The sequence below is a fragment of the Rhipicephalus microplus genome, chromosome 5 (genome assembly GCF_043290135.1).
Source record: "Rhipicephalus microplus isolate Deutch F79 chromosome 5, USDA_Rmic, whole genome shotgun sequence".
NCBI classification, from domain to species: Eukaryota; Metazoa; Arthropoda; class Arachnida; order Ixodida; family Ixodidae; genus Rhipicephalus; species Rhipicephalus microplus.
Window position 1 is genome coordinate 216,650,251 of NC_134704.1, and position 21,333 is coordinate 216,671,583.

The 21,333-nt window shown below is 46.5% G+C and overlaps 1 protein-coding gene across 12 annotated transcripts in view; it reads left to right on the forward strand.

Annotated features, from left to right (window-relative positions):
• LOC119173521 (complement factor B) overlaps positions 1-21,333 on the forward strand; it is a 1,265,978-nt gene that overhangs the window by 349,283 nt on the left and 895,362 nt on the right. For 10 of the 12 annotated variants that reach the window (XM_037424323.2, XM_075896490.1, XM_037424324.2 and 7 more), the window contains one exon: positions 12,710-12,901. The exons of the other annotated variants lie outside the window; for them this stretch is intronic. In XM_037424323.2, coding sequence (XP_037280220.2) covers positions 12,710-12,901 — 192 coding nt within the window. The remainder of the gene's footprint in view (positions 1-12,709; positions 12,902-21,333) is intronic. 12 annotated transcript variants of the gene reach the window in all.

Sequence of the window (21,333 nt, forward strand, 5' to 3'; positions counted from 1 at the left end):
CTCGGGAGAAACTGGCAGAACGCGTTCAACATTCTTATACTGAGGATGTGCTTGCACTTCGCCGCCGTATCAACGACACCATGCCAGAAGCTGATCGTGTCCGACATCTTCTGAAGGGTCTCGAACCTACTGCTTTCAACGCCTTCGCCACGCACAACCCTTCGGCGGTTTCCGACGTCGTCTCTGTATGCCGTCGTCTCTGTATGCCAGCAGTCAATCTGCCTGCGACCCGCCTTCTCTGAGAAACCCCTTGCAAACAGTATAGAGCTCCAATCTATCATTCAAGCCATAATTTGTGAGAAATTGCAAGCCAACATTGTACCTCCTTCTCACGACGTTACCGCTCAACCCGTCTCTAGCGATCTGCGTGGCATTATTAGGAAAGGAATGTCAGCTTTTACAACCACCCACCACGCTCCGCCTTGCCCCGAACCCGCTTAGTACGCACACATGGCTTCAATGCAACCCTCGCCGTCTCAAGTATTACCACCTGTGCCTGATCACAACCATCTCGCATGTCTGGTCACCCGTCCACCAAACCCTAGCTACCATTCTTTCTTGCGGGATCCACGGCCCATTTGCTATTGTGTGGAATTCGAGGACACATTTCCCGGTTCTGCCGACGCCGGCAGCAAGATGAACGTCGTGGTTATGCCACTTTTGAACGTTATGGCACATGTGCTCGAGGTTACTACCGCTATCCCGACAGTCCTTCCAACCACCGATCCCCGTTTCGTGTGGAAGTTTCCCACACGCCCCGCCGCAGTGTTCAAGGGTCTATGGCACTCGGCTGCTGACCCGCAGGTTGCGGGATCGAATCCCGGCTGCGGCCGCTGCATTTATGATGGAGGCGGAAATGTTGTAGGCCCGTGTGCACAGATTTGAGTGCACGTTAAAGAACCCCAGGTGGTCGAAATTTCCGAAACCCTTCACTACGGCGTTTCTCATAATCATATGGTCGTTTTTGGACGTTAAAACCGACATATCATCATCATTATAATTAAATTTCTCACACGACCAACACTACGCGTGGCCCCCGACCACTTGAAAGAAATTTGTGTAGCGCGAGGTGAAAAAACGAACACAGGAAAGAATAGACTGAGAAGACAGAGCGCTACTATAAACAACATGTTTATTTTCGACCTCCAAGCTGCTTTTAAGCCGTAATCGTCAGGCGACCAAGCAGATAAGCACGTGTAATTCAGATACATGCACGAGAATGCCATCTACCTACAAGAAAAAACGATAAATAGGACAACAAAAACCTCACAGATAAAATCGCGTATCACTGCGTACGCAGGAACGCCAGTTCCTTGGGTGAAAAGGCGATTGAAGGCTTGCTAATACATACATCTCCAAAAGCATCAATAGGTTCGGCTTCTACGATCAACCGAGTCATCTCATCCTTATGCCGACCAACAATGATTGTACTCTGGAACAAAGGCCGGCAGCCACACGCGTGAATGTGAAGAGCGTGAAAAACTTCTGGCGGCAGTTTATTCGCCTTGTAATTCTGTTCTCTCAATCGCTCATTCACACACCTACTGGTTTGGCCGACATATTTTTTCCCACATGTGAACAGAATAAGATAAATGACGAACGAAATGCACTCCACAAACTTGTGTGTATGCCGTTTTGTGCACAACACCCTTTCCTCACGTAGCGGATTAGTCAGCACACACGATTTCCCAAGTTTATCACGTACTCAAAATAGCACCCTGATATTGTCCCGAAGTGCCACTTTCTTAAGATTATGTGACAGCTGGTAAACATATGGAATTACGGCCGTGCGTCTTGATTTTGCCGGTGAATCGACATGAACATTATATTGGCTTGACCTTGCACGAATCTTTTTCAACTCTTTTTCCGCAACTGAAACAAAAACAAGATCCGGATAGCCCAATCCTTGAAAGCGTGTGATCTGATTATGGAAACTCTGCTTCATAAGGTGCGCACATGACTTGTTCAATGCGTTTTTAAGGCAAGTCGTCGCGATGGCTCTCTTGGTTAGTTTGGAATGACCGGAATGAAAAGGGAGTAAAGCTTTCTGAGCTCGCGGATCATAGCACCAGCATAGCAGGTTGTCAGAACACTAAACACTTAAATCTAAAAACCTTATTCGTCCGTCGCTAGGCCATTCTACTGTCACTTCAAGGGGCTTAAGACCATCACGGAACACATTCAACACACTAGTGCTCTCACTTTGGAAATTTTCCCCCGAGCTGTCAATGAAAATAATAAAATCATCTAGATATCGGAACACTTTCTTGGCCGTCGTATCTGCGAGACGATATGCCACAATTCTATCAAGTTCTGCCAGAAACAGATTGCTCAAGACAGGCGCGATGCAAAAGCCGATACATATACCCTGCAGCTTGGAGGTCAAAAATAAACATGTTGTTGATAGTAGCGCTCTGTCTTCTCACTCTATTCTTTCCTGTGTTCATTTTTTCGCCTCGCGCTACACAAATTTCTTTCAAATGTTTCACCAACAAGCCCACATTGCCACTCTTGCCCCCGACCACGCTCTCCTTCTCCACTCCGATGCTCTGTTTCAACACTGCGGCCTCTCTCTCAACTGTCTGCCTAGTGATCAGAAAACTAAAAAAAAATCAGCAGATCCCACGTATCTGAGAATCGACTTTGCGCGAAGCATGCGGAGGGAAGGAGACAGTTGCACATTTTATTAAGTGACACAGCATAAAATGGAGCTAATTATATGTACAAATGTTGCCCGCACTGACGTTTGATGAAGAGTGGCAGTTGTTTAAATAACCAGTTCTTTGCGCTTGAGCAACAATGCCATCTGAAACATGCGTATTAGCAACACCGGAAGCTGATACGAAGCGCTGATGCTCGCGAGGATGCTGGCCCTCGGCAATGCTACACAAATCAATTTCAGCGCATGACACCTAACCACAATACACATTATTCCGACATGACGGCTGTAATAAATGAGTAAATACTGATTGATTGATTGAACGTTTATTATCATTTGTCACATGAGGTTTACAAACACTGATTGGACATATGTAATGTTTACAAAATTGTGTAGGCAGCACTGCAACCGTTATTGACGTTTCACGAAGATTACCATCTGTTTGAAAAGTAGTTCCGAGACCTGGCCGAGACATTTTACTCTGTGGTAAAATGCTTCATTACCACGCAGAATGCTTGGGTTTGATTGCAGCTGGGAGCCTGGCATTTATTTTTTACATTCGTTGGAGTGACTCTACCGATGTCGCGTATTTCTTAATGCTCGCGCGTTGATATTTCCCATGTGTGTTGTCATCGTTCCTGGCTAGATATTTAGTGTCAATCACCTGTGGAACATACCCGCATACCAGTGGCACGTACCCGCCCATGGGTATGTGCCACTATCTGGCGGGAAGTATTTGATGACGTATGCGACGAGATTGCGACATTATGCATGTCTTAACCATGATATTCGGCTAACCGTCTTACCCTCCCATGCTAATTTTAGTTCACGCAAAATTAAGGGGGTGACCACGAGAGCACGCAGACGTAGCCGGCTAGATAGATAGATAGATAGATAGATAGATAGATAGATAGATAGATAGATAGATAGATAGATAGATAGATAGATAGATAGATAGATAGATAGATAGATAGATATATAGATAGATAGATAGATAGATAGATAGATAGATAGATAGATACGTTTAAAGTCGCCGAAGTTCGCTAAGAAATGCTTCGCACTCAGCTGTGCAGTTTTTGGAGAGAAAACTGCATCGCGGCGAAATGACCGAATTCCTCCTCTCAAAGACCGTCAAACATGTTATTAGTGACTGTGAAAGGTGTGTGGGTTGTTGTACGCTGTAGCAACTACTACAGTTTTGCATGCCGACTTGTGCTCTCGATTGCGGAAAGTGAAGAAGCCCTACCTTGAATAATCTTTGATGGCGGCCAAATTAGGAATAAACAGACCATCGAACCAAGGTAACGCGCGTGTCTTTATTGATGGTATTCGTCATCATATCACATTTGATGTCTTAATATCGTGTGCTCATGAACTACATTTAGGTTGGGACTTTCTCTCATCAGCATCGGCACTAATTTCTGGCGGGCAATGTGCAGTCCAGATGACCAAGTCCGACCACTGCAGCAAACACGTCGAAGAAAAACCACTGCGTTTTTTCACAGCTTCCGATCTCATACTCCTTTCGGGTCAGGAGCAAATTATCACCATCACTCCTCCGAATGTTGCCAATGGTGACGTCCTTATCACCCCTTCCAGCCACTTCTAGCTCGCGGTGTTTACTCCCCTCCAGCCTGGTGCGGTTCAAAGACAGTGCTGCGATAATTTTCGACCTTAAGGTTCAGCTGTGTCATGTTATGTGAATACCCAACCAGGTATCTTTCGTCTCTCTTGATGCCTTGCCAGCTCAGACACAAGGCCAGCATGTTACTTCCTCCTCCTTTGCTCCCGGCATAAATCCTGACCTTCCAGCTTCTCAACGTGAGGCGTTGCTAAATTTGATAACGAAACACCAGTCCTCTTTCGACGCCAATGCTTCGGCAATAGGACAGACCACAGTTGCGCATCTTCCCATCGACAGTGTAGGTTAAACTGTCGTACGCCGTCTTTCCTACCGAGTCTCTTTGGCCGAGCGCTAAGTCATTCAGGAAAGTGTGGCCGATGTGCTAAAAGAAACATCATACGACCCTCCGCCAGCTCTTGGTCATCACCCGTTGTGTTAGTACAAAAGAAGGATGGCTCGGTACGATTTTGTGATTACCGTGCGCTCAACAAGATTACACGAAAGGGTGTATATCTCATGCCCCGTATAGATGATAAACTTGACTCATTGCAAGGCACCCAATACTTTTCCACCCTAACTAATGGTCCAAATATTGGCAAATTCCAGCGGACGAAGCAGAAAAAAAAGACCGCCTTTTTTTGCGCCGCATTGTCTTTACGAGTTAAACGTAATACCATTTGGTCTATGTAATGCACCTGCCACATTTGAAAAGATGATCGACACATGTTCTTCGTGGCCTCAAGTGGAAAACTTGTCTATACTACCTTGATGATATTGTTACGTAAAATGAGACGGGAAGTGACTATTCGGCAGTGTATTCACACCGATAAAATCGGAACGCAGCATACAGAGCTAGCAAACCAGTCTTTTTCGTAGTCTTCTGATCACAGAATGGTTCACCCTTCATGCGACAGCTATGTAGCATTACCCTAGGTTGTAAAAGCACCGGCTGGGTTCATTTTATACGTGTACTTCAGAAGGAGGGCGGTATGATTTCAACCTACTGACGTGGACTACGTCACGGGGGGTGTTTTCAGACAGGTTAGTCCCGAAGACTGAAATGACCTCATAGGTAACATCCTTTACCCGTCGTATGATACGGTAAGGTCCCTTGTACTGAGATAGCAACTTCTCTGACAATCCAACTTTACGAATTGGGCACCAGAGAAGAACTAGGAGACCAGGTGAGAAGTCAACGTCAACATGCTTGCCGTCGTAGACAGCCTTCTGGGTTGCTTGTGAAGCCAACAGCCTAGAGTGGGCAAGCTGACGTGCGTGCTCAGCACGAGTGATAGTATCACGTGCATATTCGCTCGGTGGAGGTGTAGTAGTCGGTAGTAGGGTGTCCAGTGGTAAGGTAGGATTACGGCCTTAGAACATATAAAAAGGTGAATAACCTGCTGTATCATGACGAGATGAATTATAGGCGAACGTCACGTGAGGTAGCGCTAGATCCCAGTCATGATGGTCAGATGAGACATACTGCGAGAGCATGTCCGTGAGGGTGCGATTTAGGCCTTCGCTAAGGCCATTTGTTTGAGGGTGGTAGGAAGTGGTAAGTTTGTGTTGCGTTGAGGAAGAGCGCAAAAGGTCGTCGAGTACGTGTCGAGTACGTGCTTTTTACCTTGATGGACCTCCGCGGGCATGGTTCGAGATGCACGAAGTCAACATTATCAGATGGGACTCATTCAAGGAGAAGACCTGTGACCTTTTTGCGAACACCGCTGCACGACAGATAACTGCGCGAAATCAGTTGGCTACTTGCGCACAGACGTCTACCGAATCCTACGTCGCGTATATTCACGGCGTCGTCGCCCTTTGCCGCCAGGCTGACGAACACATGCCGGAGCCTGAGTTGGTGTCAATTGTGTTTGAAGGCATCGCCGACAATGCCTTCAACCTGCTTGTATACACCAACGTCATCATCATTGACGAAATCATCAAAGAGTGCCGGCAGTATGAATACGCCAAGAGCCGCGGTATCACGCAGAAGTTCACATGACTACGCAACACGGCCGCAACTTCATCGTGTGAAGCCGCTCACCAACCTCCCACCTATGACCACGTCAATTGAATTGTTCGTCAGGAGCTTGAAGCTGCTTGTCCAGATCCCATTCCACAGCCTGTTTGTAAAACTCAAGCAACTGACCCATCAAACCCATTGGTAACCTTAATTCAAGCTGTGGTAAGGCAGGAGTTCGCTAATCTCGGTCTTCTGTCAGCGCGTCCCGTGACTCAACCTGAAGTACGCCCATACCCCTGAGGTAACGCTCGCCGATCTCCTCAATCATTGCCTTTTTGGAACCCTACGCAATGGCGAACCCCTGACGACCAGCCAATCTGCTTTTCCTGTCATGAACGTGGACATATTTCTCGTTATTGCCGTCGCCGCTGGTCCAACACACCACGTCATAGCTACCCTACTTATATGCGCCCGACCACTTCTGGACGTCCAGCCACTACACCGTCCAACTTTTACTCGCTGCCTCCTCACGAGCCTCTCTCCACTGACGCCTCTTCTTCCGGTCGCCGCTACTCCCACTCCCCGTCGCCGCTACGCCACCAATCCCACCCTCCGCCGCCTCGGCGCTTTTTCTCGCAGAGCTTCTCTGGACAATCGCAGCAAGAAAACTAGATATAGCAGCCTATGGAGGTGAAGCTGCAATACCAACGACGCCCGGAAACCCTCTACTGATGCTACCCAGCATCTCCACCACAAATATGTTACGTAAAATGAGACGGCACGTGACCATTTGGTGGTGTATTCACACCAATAAAATTGGAGCGCAGCACACAGAGCGAGCAAACCAGTCCTCTTCCTTGTCTTCTAGTCACAGTATGGTTCACCCTTCATGCGATAGCTAGGTAGTAATATTGTCGTGTTTTCTTCCATTTTTGCTGATCATCTGCAACGCCTAGATGAAGTGCTCACAAGCCTCTCCAATGCTGTACTTCAGCTAAACACAAACAAGTGCCATTTTGGTAATGCACCTACATTGGTTCTGGGACATCTCGTTATTAAAGATGGCATTCAGGCCAATCCCGACAAAATTTACACAGTACTCATGTTTCCGCGCCACTTTCGTTCCAAAAAACTACGCAGTTTCCTTGGACTCGCATTGTACTTTCGCCGCACCATTCGCAACTTTGCCACCATTGCCGCTCCTTTCCACAAGCTGCTTGCTAGTACCGATTCCTTCGATTGGAATGATCAATGCGAAGCCCCATTTAAAGCACTCATTTAAAAAAACTCAAGCACGCACTGACAACCCCACCAGTACTTTATTTTGATGACAAGGCACCTACGTTATTACACAATGGTGCCAGCGGACAAGGAATCGACGCCGTACTCCTTAAGCACGACAATGCATTTCGCGAGAAAGTTGTCGCATATGCAAGCCGCACTCTGACCTCTACAAAAAAGAGTTAATCGATAACCAAACAGGCCTGCTTGGCTGTTGTCTGTTCTGCTAAAAAATTTCGTCTATATGTACATGGTCGACATTTTACTGCTGTGACAGACCACCATGCATTTTGCTGGTTTTCGACAACCTAAACTTGTCGGGGCGACTTGGCTGCTGGATTCTCTGGTTAAAACCATATGACTTTGACGTCATCTACAAACCCGGAAGGAAACACGAAGATGCCGACGCTTTGTCAGGACTCCCTTTGCCGCAGTCTTCAGCGCATGTCGCATCCCCTCGTCAAATTGGCTATGCGGAGGACGCCTCGTCGATATCATCCATTTCTTCCCTACTTTCATGCGCCCGTCCTTCAGTACTAACCACTCACCAGCGAGACGATTCTTATTGCACTGGCCTCACCGGTCGGCTTACCGGTGCTTCGTCTTCCTCAAATTCCAGGCTCCGGAAACAACTCCGATTATTCAAGTTGGAGGACGATGCGGTCTATCGATACATTTTTTTTTTTATTGATTTAATTTCAGACAACCCGTGTACACAGTTTGCCTAGGGGATCGGCGTAAAGGCAAAGAAAGCCTGACAAAGCGCCAACCCCCTATGTACACACATACATAAACAGGTTATATATAGCAGTACAAAAATTGAGAAATTGAGATACATACAATATCAAAAAACATTTACAATTTTTTTTTTACATCAAGCCAGTATTAACAAAGAAATGAACAGCAATTATGAATTAGCACATAAAGAAATAATAAGAGACTATTTACGCACAACAAACAGGCAGACAAAAGCAAAAAAAAAAATTCATAAAGTCACAGCAGCACATAAAAGTTACATAAAATAAAATGAATCGAAAGAGGTATGAGAATCTGTTTGAGTTTTTAGAAGGAATGTGTGTATCTTCTTTTTGAAAACATAAATGGAGGAACTTTGTTCAATTAATGCCATCACAGTGGGGTGTTCATTAAGAAAGTGGGGAATTTGGTAAGTTAGTTTTTGTGTACCGTAATTTGTACGAAGCGTGTCTTTCTTGAAACTAATATGTCGTAAATTATGACTGTGGTTACGCTCGTGATACTTCCTGAAAAATTCAATTCGATTAGATTTAACTTCACGGTATATAATCATTGCTAATTTTTTATATCGGATAATATTAATGACTAGCAGTCTATGTTTTTCGAAAAAAGGGGCTGTGTGCGAACGAAAAGGTAGAAGTTCAATTAATCGCACAGCTCGTTTTTGTAATAGATATAAATTTTTGAGGTTAGTTTTTGTCGTCGTTCCCCAAATCAGAAGACAATAGTGAAGGTGCGAATGTATGGTTGCGTAATAAATCTGTCTTTTTAACCATACTGGTAATAGGCTGCGCAACGTGCATAGTATGCCAACTGCTCGAGAGATGTTTTTTCGCAAGTAATTTATATGCACAGACCAATCTAAATATTCGTGAAAAAAGACACCGAGAAATTTAAGAGACGCAACGCGTTCAATAGGCTGTCCCTGAAAGCTAATAATATTCTTACTAATGTATGTTTTGTTACGAGGTCTAAAAACAACAAATTTTGTTTTCTTAGCATTTAGATTTAACCTGTTGGCCCTAAGCCATGTAGATAAGTTTTGTAGCCAAATATTCGCTTTCAACATAAGGTCGTCAATATCTGGCCCAGAGAAGAATACATTCGTGTCATCGGCGTACAAAATAATGTCAGGTGTAAGAGGTATGTTAACTATATCATTTATGTACATAATAAACAAGAGTGGGCCAAGGATTGACCCTTGTGGCACGCCGCATGTAATTTTACCGAATTCAGATTTCGCATTACCAATATTGGTGTATTGCACACGGTTTTCTAGGTAACTTTTTATAATGTCTAGAGCTATACCTCTGACACCGTATCTGGATAGTTTCATCATCATGCTTAACGGAACATCATGCTTAACGGAATCAAATGCTTTTTTAAAGTCAAGGAAAAGCCCTACCGTGAATAGTTTTTTTTCTATGTTGTCAACTATTTTATCTTTAATATCGAGTAATGCCATTTCTGTGGATTTTTTCTTTTGGAAACCATATTGATTTTTTACGATAATGTTTTTTTGCTGAAAAAAATTAGTAAGCCTGAAGTTTATAGCTTCTTCAATAACCTTGGAAAACATAGGTAAAACAGAGATTGGCCTATAGTTACCGAGATCGTTTTTATCTCCTCCTTTAAAAATAACTGATACCTTTGCAATCTTCAGTTCGTTGGGAAACGATCCAGAGCTTAGAATAAGATTGCATATGTGCGATAGAGGTAAACAGATAGCATGAGCGACTACTTTAAGAGGAACTGCCTTCAATTCATCTACACCACAGGCACTGTTGCTTTTTAACTTTTTTAACAAGCCGCATATTTCTTCCGGTGTAGTAGGATACATATAAATTGTTGAATCTGAGCTGTTCATGTAAGAAGTGCAGCTGATATCATTTGTCGGTGAAGACGTGCAAACACCTGCCTTTAAAAAATGCTCATTAAACTTGTTTGCCAGCGAACTACCCGTATATGATACGCCCTCAATCAATATTTCCGATATTACGTCTCTTTCGTTTTTATTTCGTAGTTCCACCCGGAAGGCCATCGATGGGTTCCCGTTATACCACGCACACTACGCACTGCAGTTCTACATGCTTCACTCGACGACCCGACGTCAGGCCACTTTGGTTATACTACAAAACCTACGAGCGCCTCCGTAGACGATTCTTTTGCCCAGGTCTTTCCACGACGGTAGCTAAGTGTATTGCCTCGTGCGCACTTTGCCAACACCGCAAGCAGCCCACTACTGCTCCAGTCGAGACCCTACAACCACTTCCTTGCCCAGCAGAGTCGTTCTCTGTCGTCAAAATTGACCTCTTCGAACCCCTCTCAGCTACATCTGACGGCAAGAAATGGACAGTCACCGCGGTTGTTCACTTGACCTGGTACGCTGAGACGGCCTCGATCACTTCAGGAACTGCGTCAGAAGTAGCAACTTTCTTCTTGAATGCTATTTACCAACGTCACGGGGACCCTCCTGTTCAATTGAGCGACTGAGGCAAGGCATATATTTCAAACACGCTCAGTGAAGTTCTTCAAGCATAAAAACAGTTCATAAAACAACATCTAGCTATCACCCACAAACCAATGACACAGCGTGGAGATTTCGTCGCACGCTGTGCGACATGCTGTCCTTGTATATCGGATCTGACAGTCGCAACTGGGGTGCCATTCTTCCCTTTGTCCCATGTGCATATAATACATCAGTTCAACAGACCACAGGCAATTCTTCATTTTTCCACGGATGCCAGCCGAAATCACCACTTGACGCTTCTTTCATTTCTGGCCCCGTCAACTCTTCACCATACGTTTGCTACTAGTTTCTGTCTTGTGGTACTCAATGCCGTCATTTTGCCCGTGTAAACACCGAAGCCAGCCAAGAAGATCGCAAACGTCGTTATGATGCCACTCGCCGCGTCGTTCTATACCACGCTGGCGACGATGCACTTCTGTGGACTCCTTCATGAACGCCTGGTTTATCGGAGAAGCTTCAGTCACGATATCTTGGCCCCTACAAAGTTGTTGAACAGACTTCACCGGTGAACTACCATGTCACACCTGTTCATGCCCCAACTGACCAGCGCAGCCACCGGAAAGAGATTCTGCACGTTTCGCGTCTCAAGCCCTATCGTATGGGTTACACAGCGTATTTCGCGGCCAGGCTGGCCGCTTCCTGCTACGGGGGTAATTAGTGTAAGAATTAATTGGACTGCGTCTTCCTCATCTGTAAATAATCATCAGTCTTCGCGTCGTTCCTCTTTATCATTGGTGCCATCTTGCTGTTGCTTGAATAAAGTGTCAATATAAGTTACAGCATTCATTTGCGTTCGAGAGATGCAGCACACAACCATGTGCCATCCTGCCCCTGTACGCGATCGATTCTTCTGTTTTTCTTCTCTTCGCAGCGCATCACTTGGTTTCTTGATCTTGACGGCGCACTGCAGAAACTCTTCTAGCATCTTAGAACATGATCGTCAAATAAGATGTTAACTAATCAGCTTGATTTTGTTCATGCTACAAAATACGAGGACCTAAAATAGAACAAGACAGGAGCCACGAACAGCTGGTTTATTGCAAAGGTTACAGGGAAATATAAATCACAGCAATACACAACATATTTTATAATACCTTCAGCAAGAGCCAAATCGCTAGTTAGTCCTGTCTTTTATAATGTGTTCTTCTTTCATCAAATAGAAGGTTTAATTACTGAGTGACTAGCCCGACCACAACATTTTATGAGGCACCAACTGTTTGTCTCACATGAGGCCCTATTTCAACGACTGTGTCCGGCGTACTGAAAGTTGTCCGGACATGGTTGTGAGCGTGTGGCACCTTAGCATGTGTGGCACACGCAGACGGCTTGTGGCATCATAGCGTCACCTGCGCGAGAACTTCAGTGACCTTCACTGGGTGTTTTTAGAGAGAACGTTAGTTTGAGAGCACCCTTTCTCGTTTGACAACCAATTCGTAGCTTCACAAGACAACCAACTCGTAGCTTCACAAGTCAAGATTTGTTTTTCTTGCTCACAATAGGTTGAAAGCCAAAACTTCTGCTCCAACTGGCCGAGCCCGAAAACGCCTTCGTGATACTCGACTCATTGAGCTACATTATCTTTTGTAATCTGGTGATCAATCACGCATAATGAAATGTTGCTAGTGAGCGATGCGTTGGGCGTGTGCTTCTTTAGTGAATGCGTTCGCTACTTTGAGAGTGTTATCGGATAGATTAACCGGCCACACCAAGTACCCAAAGAAGGTCATTCCTGGTAAACTGAAGGTTTCGGGGTTGTCAATGCCCTCTGAAAACAGTTCTTCTTCTACGCTTAGCACGTAGAAACCTGACGTGACGCGTATGCCGCTTAAGTCTAGCTTGTATTTCTGATATAACCGTACGGAAACTTTGACCGAAAGTGTTTGCATATCTTCGCAGAGATACGCTGCGGTCACCTGAGGCCACCTATGTACGGGTTGGTGGTACCAGTGGGTGGTAATTACTCCACAGCTGTAGGCACCACACTTGTGTTCAGCTGCTTTCAAGGGTACACGCTGCTAGGTTCGAACAGACGCACGTGTGGTTTAAAAGGCCTATGGGATGGCGAGCCGGCACGCTGCATTTCCAATGGTAAGTGACCCAATTCATGCTGTGTGGCGGTTACTTTCATAATGCAGTTACATTTTATATCCTAACTGTTGGAGCTTTCGTGGAGAGGTGCTCCATTCTTTGATGAACCTTTCGATTCCACCCTGCTAGGTGTGGATTACTTCGATGTCCTGTAATAAACTTTGCTTCCTACGTCTCATAGCCTCTATGCTACTATGTCCACAATCTGATAGGTCACTTTGTAACTTCAATTGGAAGGCCAATAAACACGTTTAGATGTCTCGCCTGAAAAACTAACGCATATGACACTTTGAAAACTATTCGCACAGTCCTTCACCTCTTGTTGCCCTGTCATACGCAATTCAAATAATAACGCTTGCGCTCTCAGTCCTCAAATTGTAACAAATGTAGCAGCCTCAAAACAACAATGTTCTATTTACACGGTTTATTAAGGGCGAACTTGTGCCCAAAGTGAACGACGCACAGCAATCAAGAAGATCCAAGGGCGGTAGTCCTCGTGAGCCTCTGCCTCGAGCACCCTCGTTCTCTTCTTCACGCGCGTTGGCTGTTCGGCGGAGTACCGGGCGCATGCAGGGCCGGCTCGTGCATTGCGGCTGGCTTCGTCGCTCATAGTCGCGCCGTTAGCGTTTCTCTGGTTCCCAACGTACGCGTTGCGCGGAGCAATGGTTATTTCCTGTGGCATTATCCCCCCTCTCAAGAGGCATCACCCCAATGCTTTCGATGATAATGTATGCAGCGTTTCCGTCTCGGAAGGTTTGTGAGAGGGAAATGGTTGTACAGCAAGCAAGTGGGGTGGCTAGTCTTCGTACCGGTCGTAGTACGGTTTCTAGCGCACAATGCGTACACGCTCGGTGGGATTGCGTCATTTAGAATGCCCATGTCCTGTAGGCTTGATTTCATAAACGAGGTCGCTGAGTCACTGTACTACCTCGTAAGGACCGAAATATCGACAAATGAGTTTTTCAGACAGGCCTCGTCGTCGTACGTGGGTCCAATTCACACTTTGTCACCAACTTCATATCGTGTTTCACGTCTTCCTCGGTTGTAGCGGTCAGCATCGATTCGTTGTTGGTGACATATTCGGTACCTTGCTAATTGGCGGGCCTCCTCCGCTCTCTCTATATAGTCATCGAGATCAGAAGGGTAGTCATCTTGATCTATAGGTAACATAGCGTTCAGTGTTGTGGTAACTACACGACCGTTAAGTAGTTGAAACAGGGTAATCTTGGCAGTATCTTGTACGGCGGTGTTATAGGCGAAGGTGACGTATGGTAAAATTTCGTCCCAATTTTTTGTTTGACGTCCACATACATAGATATCATGTCAGCTAGAGTTCTGTTAAGGCGTTCAGTGAGGCCGTTGCTTTGAGGGTGATATGCGGTAGTTTTCCTGTGAATAGTGTGGGTCATGTTCAGCAGGCATTTCATGAGTTCCGCCGTGAAAGCCGGTCCGCGATCGGTGATTGCAACAGTTGGAGCGCCATACCGTAGCACTATGCTCTGTACAAAGAATTTGGCGACCTCAGCTGCCGTTCCTCGATGCAAGGAGTCTGTTTCCGCGTATCTCGTTAAATAATCAGTCGCTACAACGATCCACTTCTTGCCAAGTAAAGATGTCGAGAAAGGTCCAAGGAGGTCCACTCCAACTTGTTGGAAGGGTGCTTTCGGTGGGTCTATCGGATGCAGAAGGCCCGCTGGCTTAGCACGAGGCGCTTTCCGTCTTTGGCACTCGCGGCATGTTCTGACATAGCGCTGTACTGAAGTGCTGATAATAGTGCTGACTGATTCGTGCAAGCGTTCGAGTGACCCCCAAATGTCCAGACGTAGGCTCATCTTGGCACGCTTGTAATATTTCTTGCCGCATAGTTGCGGGAACGACAAGCAGAAACTTTTCACGGTTGGGCTTAAAGTTTCTCTTGTAGAGGACATTTCTTTGGAGGCAGAACGATGCGAGGCTTCGAGAAAGTATACGAGGTACTTGTACGTCAGCTCCTTTCAGGTGTTTGATGAGCGGGAGCAATTCTTTACCCGCATGTTGAATTTCAGCTATCTGAGAAGTCTCGACAACAGCCACGAATTGAAAGTGCTCTTCATCTGATAGTGCTGTGTCTGCAGGTGCCCGTGACAAAGAGTCGGCGTCGGTATGCTACCTGCCAGATCGGTATACCACAGTTATGTCAAATTCTTGCAGTCTGAGGCTCCACCTTCCTAGTTGTCCGGACGGGTCCTTGAGGTTGCCGAGCCAGCAAAGGGCATGGTTATCGCTGACTGACTTGAATGGTCTACCATACAAGTAAGGCCGAAACTTACTGATGGCCCAGATGACGGGAAGGTATTCTTTCTCCGTGGCCGAATGATTTGTCTCCGCCTTTGTTAGAGTCCGGCTGGCGTATGCTATCACCTTTTCTTCGCCATTCAGCCAATGTATTAGGATGCATCCTAGGCCGATGTTGCTAGCGTCTGTGTGTATTTTCTTGTCAGCTGTTTCATCGAAATGAGAAAGGATTGGGGGCTCTTTCAACCGTTTTCTTAATTCGTTGAATGCGCTTTGTTGCTTTGTTTCCCACTGGAAAGGTACATCTTCTCTCTGAAGTTTCGTCAAGGATTCTGCAATCTGCGAGAAATTTCTGACAAATCGTCGGTAGTAAGCACAGAGACCTAGAAATCTCCGTACTGACTTTTTATCTGCTATCACCGGTAACCTTGTAACGGTGGCTGTCTTTTCGGGAACAGGGCGCACACCGTGGCCGCTGACAACGTGCCAAAGGAATCAAAGCTCTTCGAAACCGAATTTGCACTTCTCTGGCTTGATGGTTAAATCTGCCGAAGGGATTGCTTCTAACAATGTTCGCAGGCGCTTGATATGCTCCTCGAATGTAGCGGCGAAGTTGACCACGTCGTCAAAGTACACTAAGCAACACTGCCGCTTTGATCCGGAAAGTACAGTGTCGATCATGCGTTGGAACGTTGCCGGCGCACAACAGAGACCAAAAGGGAGAGCCTTGAATTCACAGAGTCCGTCCGGCGTAACAAAAGCAGTCTTCTCGCGATCGCGTTCACCAACTTCGATCTGCCAGTATCCACTTTTCACATCTAGTGATGAGAAGAACTTGGCACACCAAAGTCTGTCTAATGTGTCGTCAATACGCTGAAGGGGATATACATCCCGTTTAGTCACACCATTTAATTTCCGGTAGTCAACGCAAAACCTTAGCGTGTTACCCTTTTTCTTGACAAGTACTACAGGAGATGCCCACGGACTGCTAGAAGGTTGAATAACATCATCTTCAAGCATCTCCTGTACTTGATTCTTGATGACTTCCCTTTCTTTTGGTGAAACGCGGTACGGGTGCTGGCGTACCGGCCTGGTTGTCTCGTCTGTTATGATCCTGTGTTTCGCAATGGTTGTGCGTCGTACCTTTAAACTATTGGAGAAACAGCTGCCAAATTCTTGTACAAGGTCGTATAGCTGTTGACGTTGGATCACTGAAAGATTGGGATTTACGGATATTACGTCGTAGACATCAGATGTTGGTTTCATATCTGTTGACGTTGTTTCAAGGCTGCATATTTCTGTGGCCTTACAAACCTCATGAAGAAAGGCTATGGCTGTCCCCTTTGATATGTGCTGGAATTCGTTCCCAAAATTTGTCAGGAGGATGTCTGCGTACCCGTTTCATAGCTGGATAATCCCTCGTGCCACACAAACACCTTTTTTCAGGAAAACATTCATGCTGCTGTCTGCCACACCTTCGTAGTCACCAAACGTATCATTTCTGACTAGAACCATTACACTGCTCTGCGGTGGTACAGTGACATCATCATCGACGATGCGCAGTGGAATGGTGTATTGCTCGTCTGCTCGAGCTACCTTTATAGCTTGTTCCGTCGAAAATGATACGCTGGACCTCAGCAAATTAATAATGGCACCATTTGCTTGCAAAAAAATCATTCTGAGTATAACTTCTCTCGAACATACGGGCAGGACAACAAAGTCACCAACGTAAGTGAAACCTCGTATCTCAACTCTTGCGGCGCATCTGCCGAGAAGCGTAATAAGGTGACCGCATGCCATACGTACTTGAGGTCCACTCCATTCGCTCAGAACTTTCCCGAGGCACTTCGCTAAATCGTAGCTTATCACATAGTAATCCGCACCGGTATCGATTAGAGCTTCTAGCCCGTTAATACTAACGGCAAGTCTGAAGTTATCTTCTCATTACTGCACTTCTTTATCTGGAGACAGTCGTCGTCGTCGTCACGCTGGTGTCGCAGTGGAGAATCTTCGTATTTCGAATCACCAGCGGCCTCGCCTCCACAGGTCACCCACTTCAGTTTCCCGGTTTGGATTAGGCGAACGATGCCTAGGTGTGTTTGGAAAGGAACGTGGGCTTGGCGTGCGCTGACGTAGATGGGATGGTGACCGCGGTTGGTGACGACAATGCAGGTCGAAGCTCTGACGTGAGCACAGGTATTCCTCGATGTCGGACGGCCTTTCGCCGTTTCGCGGACACGGTGCGTTGACTGCAAATCCTCAAAGACCAGCTTGACGATATCGGCAAAACCGGTAAAGATGGCCAGCCTCTCCACAGTGGAAGCACAGGGGCCTACGTTCCGCATCTCGCCATACATCGCTTTTTCGAGGTCTTGTCTCTGTCGGAAGAGGTGTGCTGCGAGTTGCCTCTATGATATGGCGCGGGCTACGTGTTGTCGGTGCGTAAGTACAAGGTGTCTCGATAGGCGCACAGTGGACAGCAGGCCGCATGAGCACCTCAGAATAAGTTACCACGCATCGTGTCGGTGGTGCATCCCTTTGCGGCTCTCGTATGGCCTGCCGAATTTCTTCTCGGACAACATCCGCAATAGACAGTTCCGGTGAAACGGGTGGCTGCAGCTTGCGTAGTTCCTCCCTGACAACTGACCGGACGAGCTCCCGCAGAGTGTCAAGATTATCGACACCGTATGCCGAGAAGACCCCTGCTGATGTACAGGCTACGTCACGATTGTATTGCCGGGCTCTCTGCTGCAGCATCGTTTCTATTGTTGTTGCTTCCGACCGAAACTTAGCAACAGTGCACGGCGGATTGGGAACGAGTCCAGCGAACAGCTCTTGTTTTACCCCATGCATGAGATGACACACCTTCTTGTCTTCATTCATAGGAGGATCAGCTCGCTTGAACAGGCGGGATATGTCTTCTATGTACATAGCGACAGTCTCGTTTGTGCGTTGATTCCGTGCACGAAGAGCTGCTTCTGCCCTTTTTCGGCGATCATTGTTGCCAAACGTACACAGTAGCTGCCGCCGGAACTCTACCCAGGACGTCAAAGATGCGTCGTGGTTTTCGTACCACACTTGCGCGGCGTCTTCCAAAGAGACGTATACGTTGCGCAACTTGCCTGCTTCGTTCCATTGGTTTATGTTCGCCACCCTCTCGAATTGATCCAGCCAGTCTTCGGTGTCCTCGAACGGGTCACCATGGAACACCTTCGGTATGACGGGCTGGCTGACATAGAGCTGTGATGGTGCAACTTGGCTAGTCATGGTGGTGGCGTTTTTTGTTTCCGTCGCTGATGCCCTTGGCGCAGGGGGAAGTGGTCCAAATTCTGGTGAATACTCTCGAATACGGCGACTGATCTATTGGTGCACCGGCGTAAGCTCCACGGCTTGCGGATGGTCAGGGCTTGGACTTCGCTTTCTCGTGGGGGTTGGAATCATCTACCTAGCACCTCCACCAGAAAATGTAACAAATGTAGCAGCCTCAAAACAACAATGTTCTATTTACACGGTTTATTAAGGGCTTACTTGTGCCTAAAGTGAACGATGCACAGCAATGAAGAAAATCCAAGGGCGGTAGTCTTCGTGAGCCTCTGCCTCGAGCACCCTCGTTCTCTTCTTCTTCACGCGCGTTGGCTGTTCGGCGGAGTACCGGGCGCATGCAGGGCCGGCTCGTGCATTGCGGCTGGCTTCGTCGCTCGTAGTCGTGCCGTTAGCGTTTTTCTGGTTACCAACGTCCGCGTTGCGCGCAGCAATGGTTATTTCCTGTGTGCATTATTGCACTACAGCGTATGCAAAATTCTCGGAAACTTAGATTGAGAGAAATACCTTTATCGCATAAAGTGAAATCAAAACGTGGCTTTGTAAAGAATTCGGTCCCACACGTTGTTTAATTCTACCACAGAACCACATAAGATTTTTTTTCTTAGTGCATTGGGAATTCCACACCAAGAATTGCTACTACGTAGAAAATTACATTGTTCATTACTACGGCATACCAATCGGCTTAGGCCATAAGTGAAACGTGCCTGTAGTGCAATATTCAGTGTTTAGTGTACAATATATCAATATAGCTTGAGAATCGTACTTTGCTGTTGAACAACTATAGCATCGTTTATAGGGGCCCATGAATACTTTCTTCAAGTAACCATGGAATGAATTCACTGGAAGAGCTTATTGCTACATGAATTCAACGCCGCAAAAAATTTAAGAATTTGTCCAGTGCGAGTGAAGTTACAAAGGTTTGTCGCATGCTGCAATCGCATTCTCTCTTTTCTCGTCCCGACGAAAGCGCTGGAAGCTAAGCAGGGAGGGATGGCAGGGCCACAGAAAAACGTCACGCGCGCTTCGCGACCTTGAGCACTTTTTTTCTTTTTTTTCTTTAATGCGCGGCATTTTTACTGTGATTACGCACACACGGGTGGACAAGTAGCGGCGTCCTGTGGTTATTTCTGTAACGAGTGAGCACGTCATGTTCAAATGGGCCAATGGCTGATAGATTGGTCGTTGACGTGTGATTTGTGGCCATGATTGATTGATTGATATGAGGGGTTTAACGTCCAAAAACCACCATATGACTATGAGAGACGCCGTAGTGGAGAGCTCCGGAAACTGACCACCTTGGGTCTTTACGTGCACCCAAGTCTGAGCACACGGACCTACAACATTACCGCCTCCTTCAAAAAAGCAGCCGCCGCAGCCGGGATATTTTTTGGTCATTTAACGTGATTTCTCAAGAGAGAAGAGAAAGCAATTTTCTGCTTACGTTGATAATTTATTGTGAATTCCAAGCCGCGTGCTTTGCTATATATTTGGCTCGCGTGTTGTCAGGAGCCTCTACTACCGATCGGCAGCGTTTTCTGACAAAGCTCAAAAAGTGTTGTAGAGCCCCTTTACGTGGTTGCACTAAGTACTGCAGATTGGGCGCGAATGATAAAACGGTGAGGATAAAGCACAGCTCTGTTGGAGCATTAAGAAAAAGAAGCCAGTAAAAATGGGAGATACAGACGACAGCATGAGTGCTAAACTTCCAACGTTTGTTCATTGCATGACACTACAGCACATTACTACAATAACTTCAACCTTGACTTTCTGCGCTAATAATGAACTTAAAACTGTGAGCCCTATAGCATTATAGTTCTCAGAGAGCAGTTTATCAATCTAAGTCATAATTTCTTTTTAGACTGTCTTTAAATACCACGACCAGACTCAGACAAACGCAGCGCGTGTCCTGCCTACTTGATAGCCCGGCCACGGTCTCTCTTGTGGCGTGTGTAAGGGAACAATGGTAGCGATGTTACCAATGATAGCAAGACAAAGCAGGCGCGTTGTCGCAGCCATTTTGAAGCGAAAGCTTAACTGGCCTAGTCGAGTCAGTTTCTCTATATAGACGATTTTACGGAGCTGCAGTTTGTTTCATCAGAACAATATGGCAACATTACCGCACTGCGACTGTCCCCTACCAAGGCCCTTTTAGCCGCGGCCTTTGACCGTGGTGCACAATGTCTCCATCCGCGTCGCGTTGTCTGCCCGGCGTCTGCGCCCGCTAGTAAAAGCAAGGAGTCGGTAGCACCGGAAAAGTCAACATGGCAGCACCTGTACGCGCAGTTTCCGTCCACCTAGAATGTGTACCGTCGTTGTGGTGCGCTGTGTGGCCTGTAAGTTCACAACCTACGCATTCATTATTTTTATGTTTACTTCCGGAAGTTTCAGCAACATTGTAATTATCGGTATTTTGCAGTGTTTTCTCGATTAATTTTCAAACTCTCTTTGACAAGCAGTAGCAGGCATCGCTAAATAAACACGCCTAATCTCTATAATAAAAACAGAACCCAACTCATGCTCTGTCCGCAGGATAAGCCAATTTCAACATTAAGTTATTGCTGTGAATACAGTAGGTGAATAGCAAGCGCGAGTTCATCTCAGAGCAGGCGGCCACATCTGCATGGGTGCTGTCATGTTGGCTCCCAGCGTTCGTGCTGCGGCCACGGCCGCTTGGCTGGCCTAGTCGATTGGGCTAGTAGGTTAACTGCAGCAGCTGGCTAGGGAATCGCTAGTTGCGGTCACGTACCAAATGTTGCAGCTCCATTTACACCGCTAGGGGAAATCATCTGTATCTCAGCGTTTTTATGAAGCGAAGAACAGATACCCCACAACCA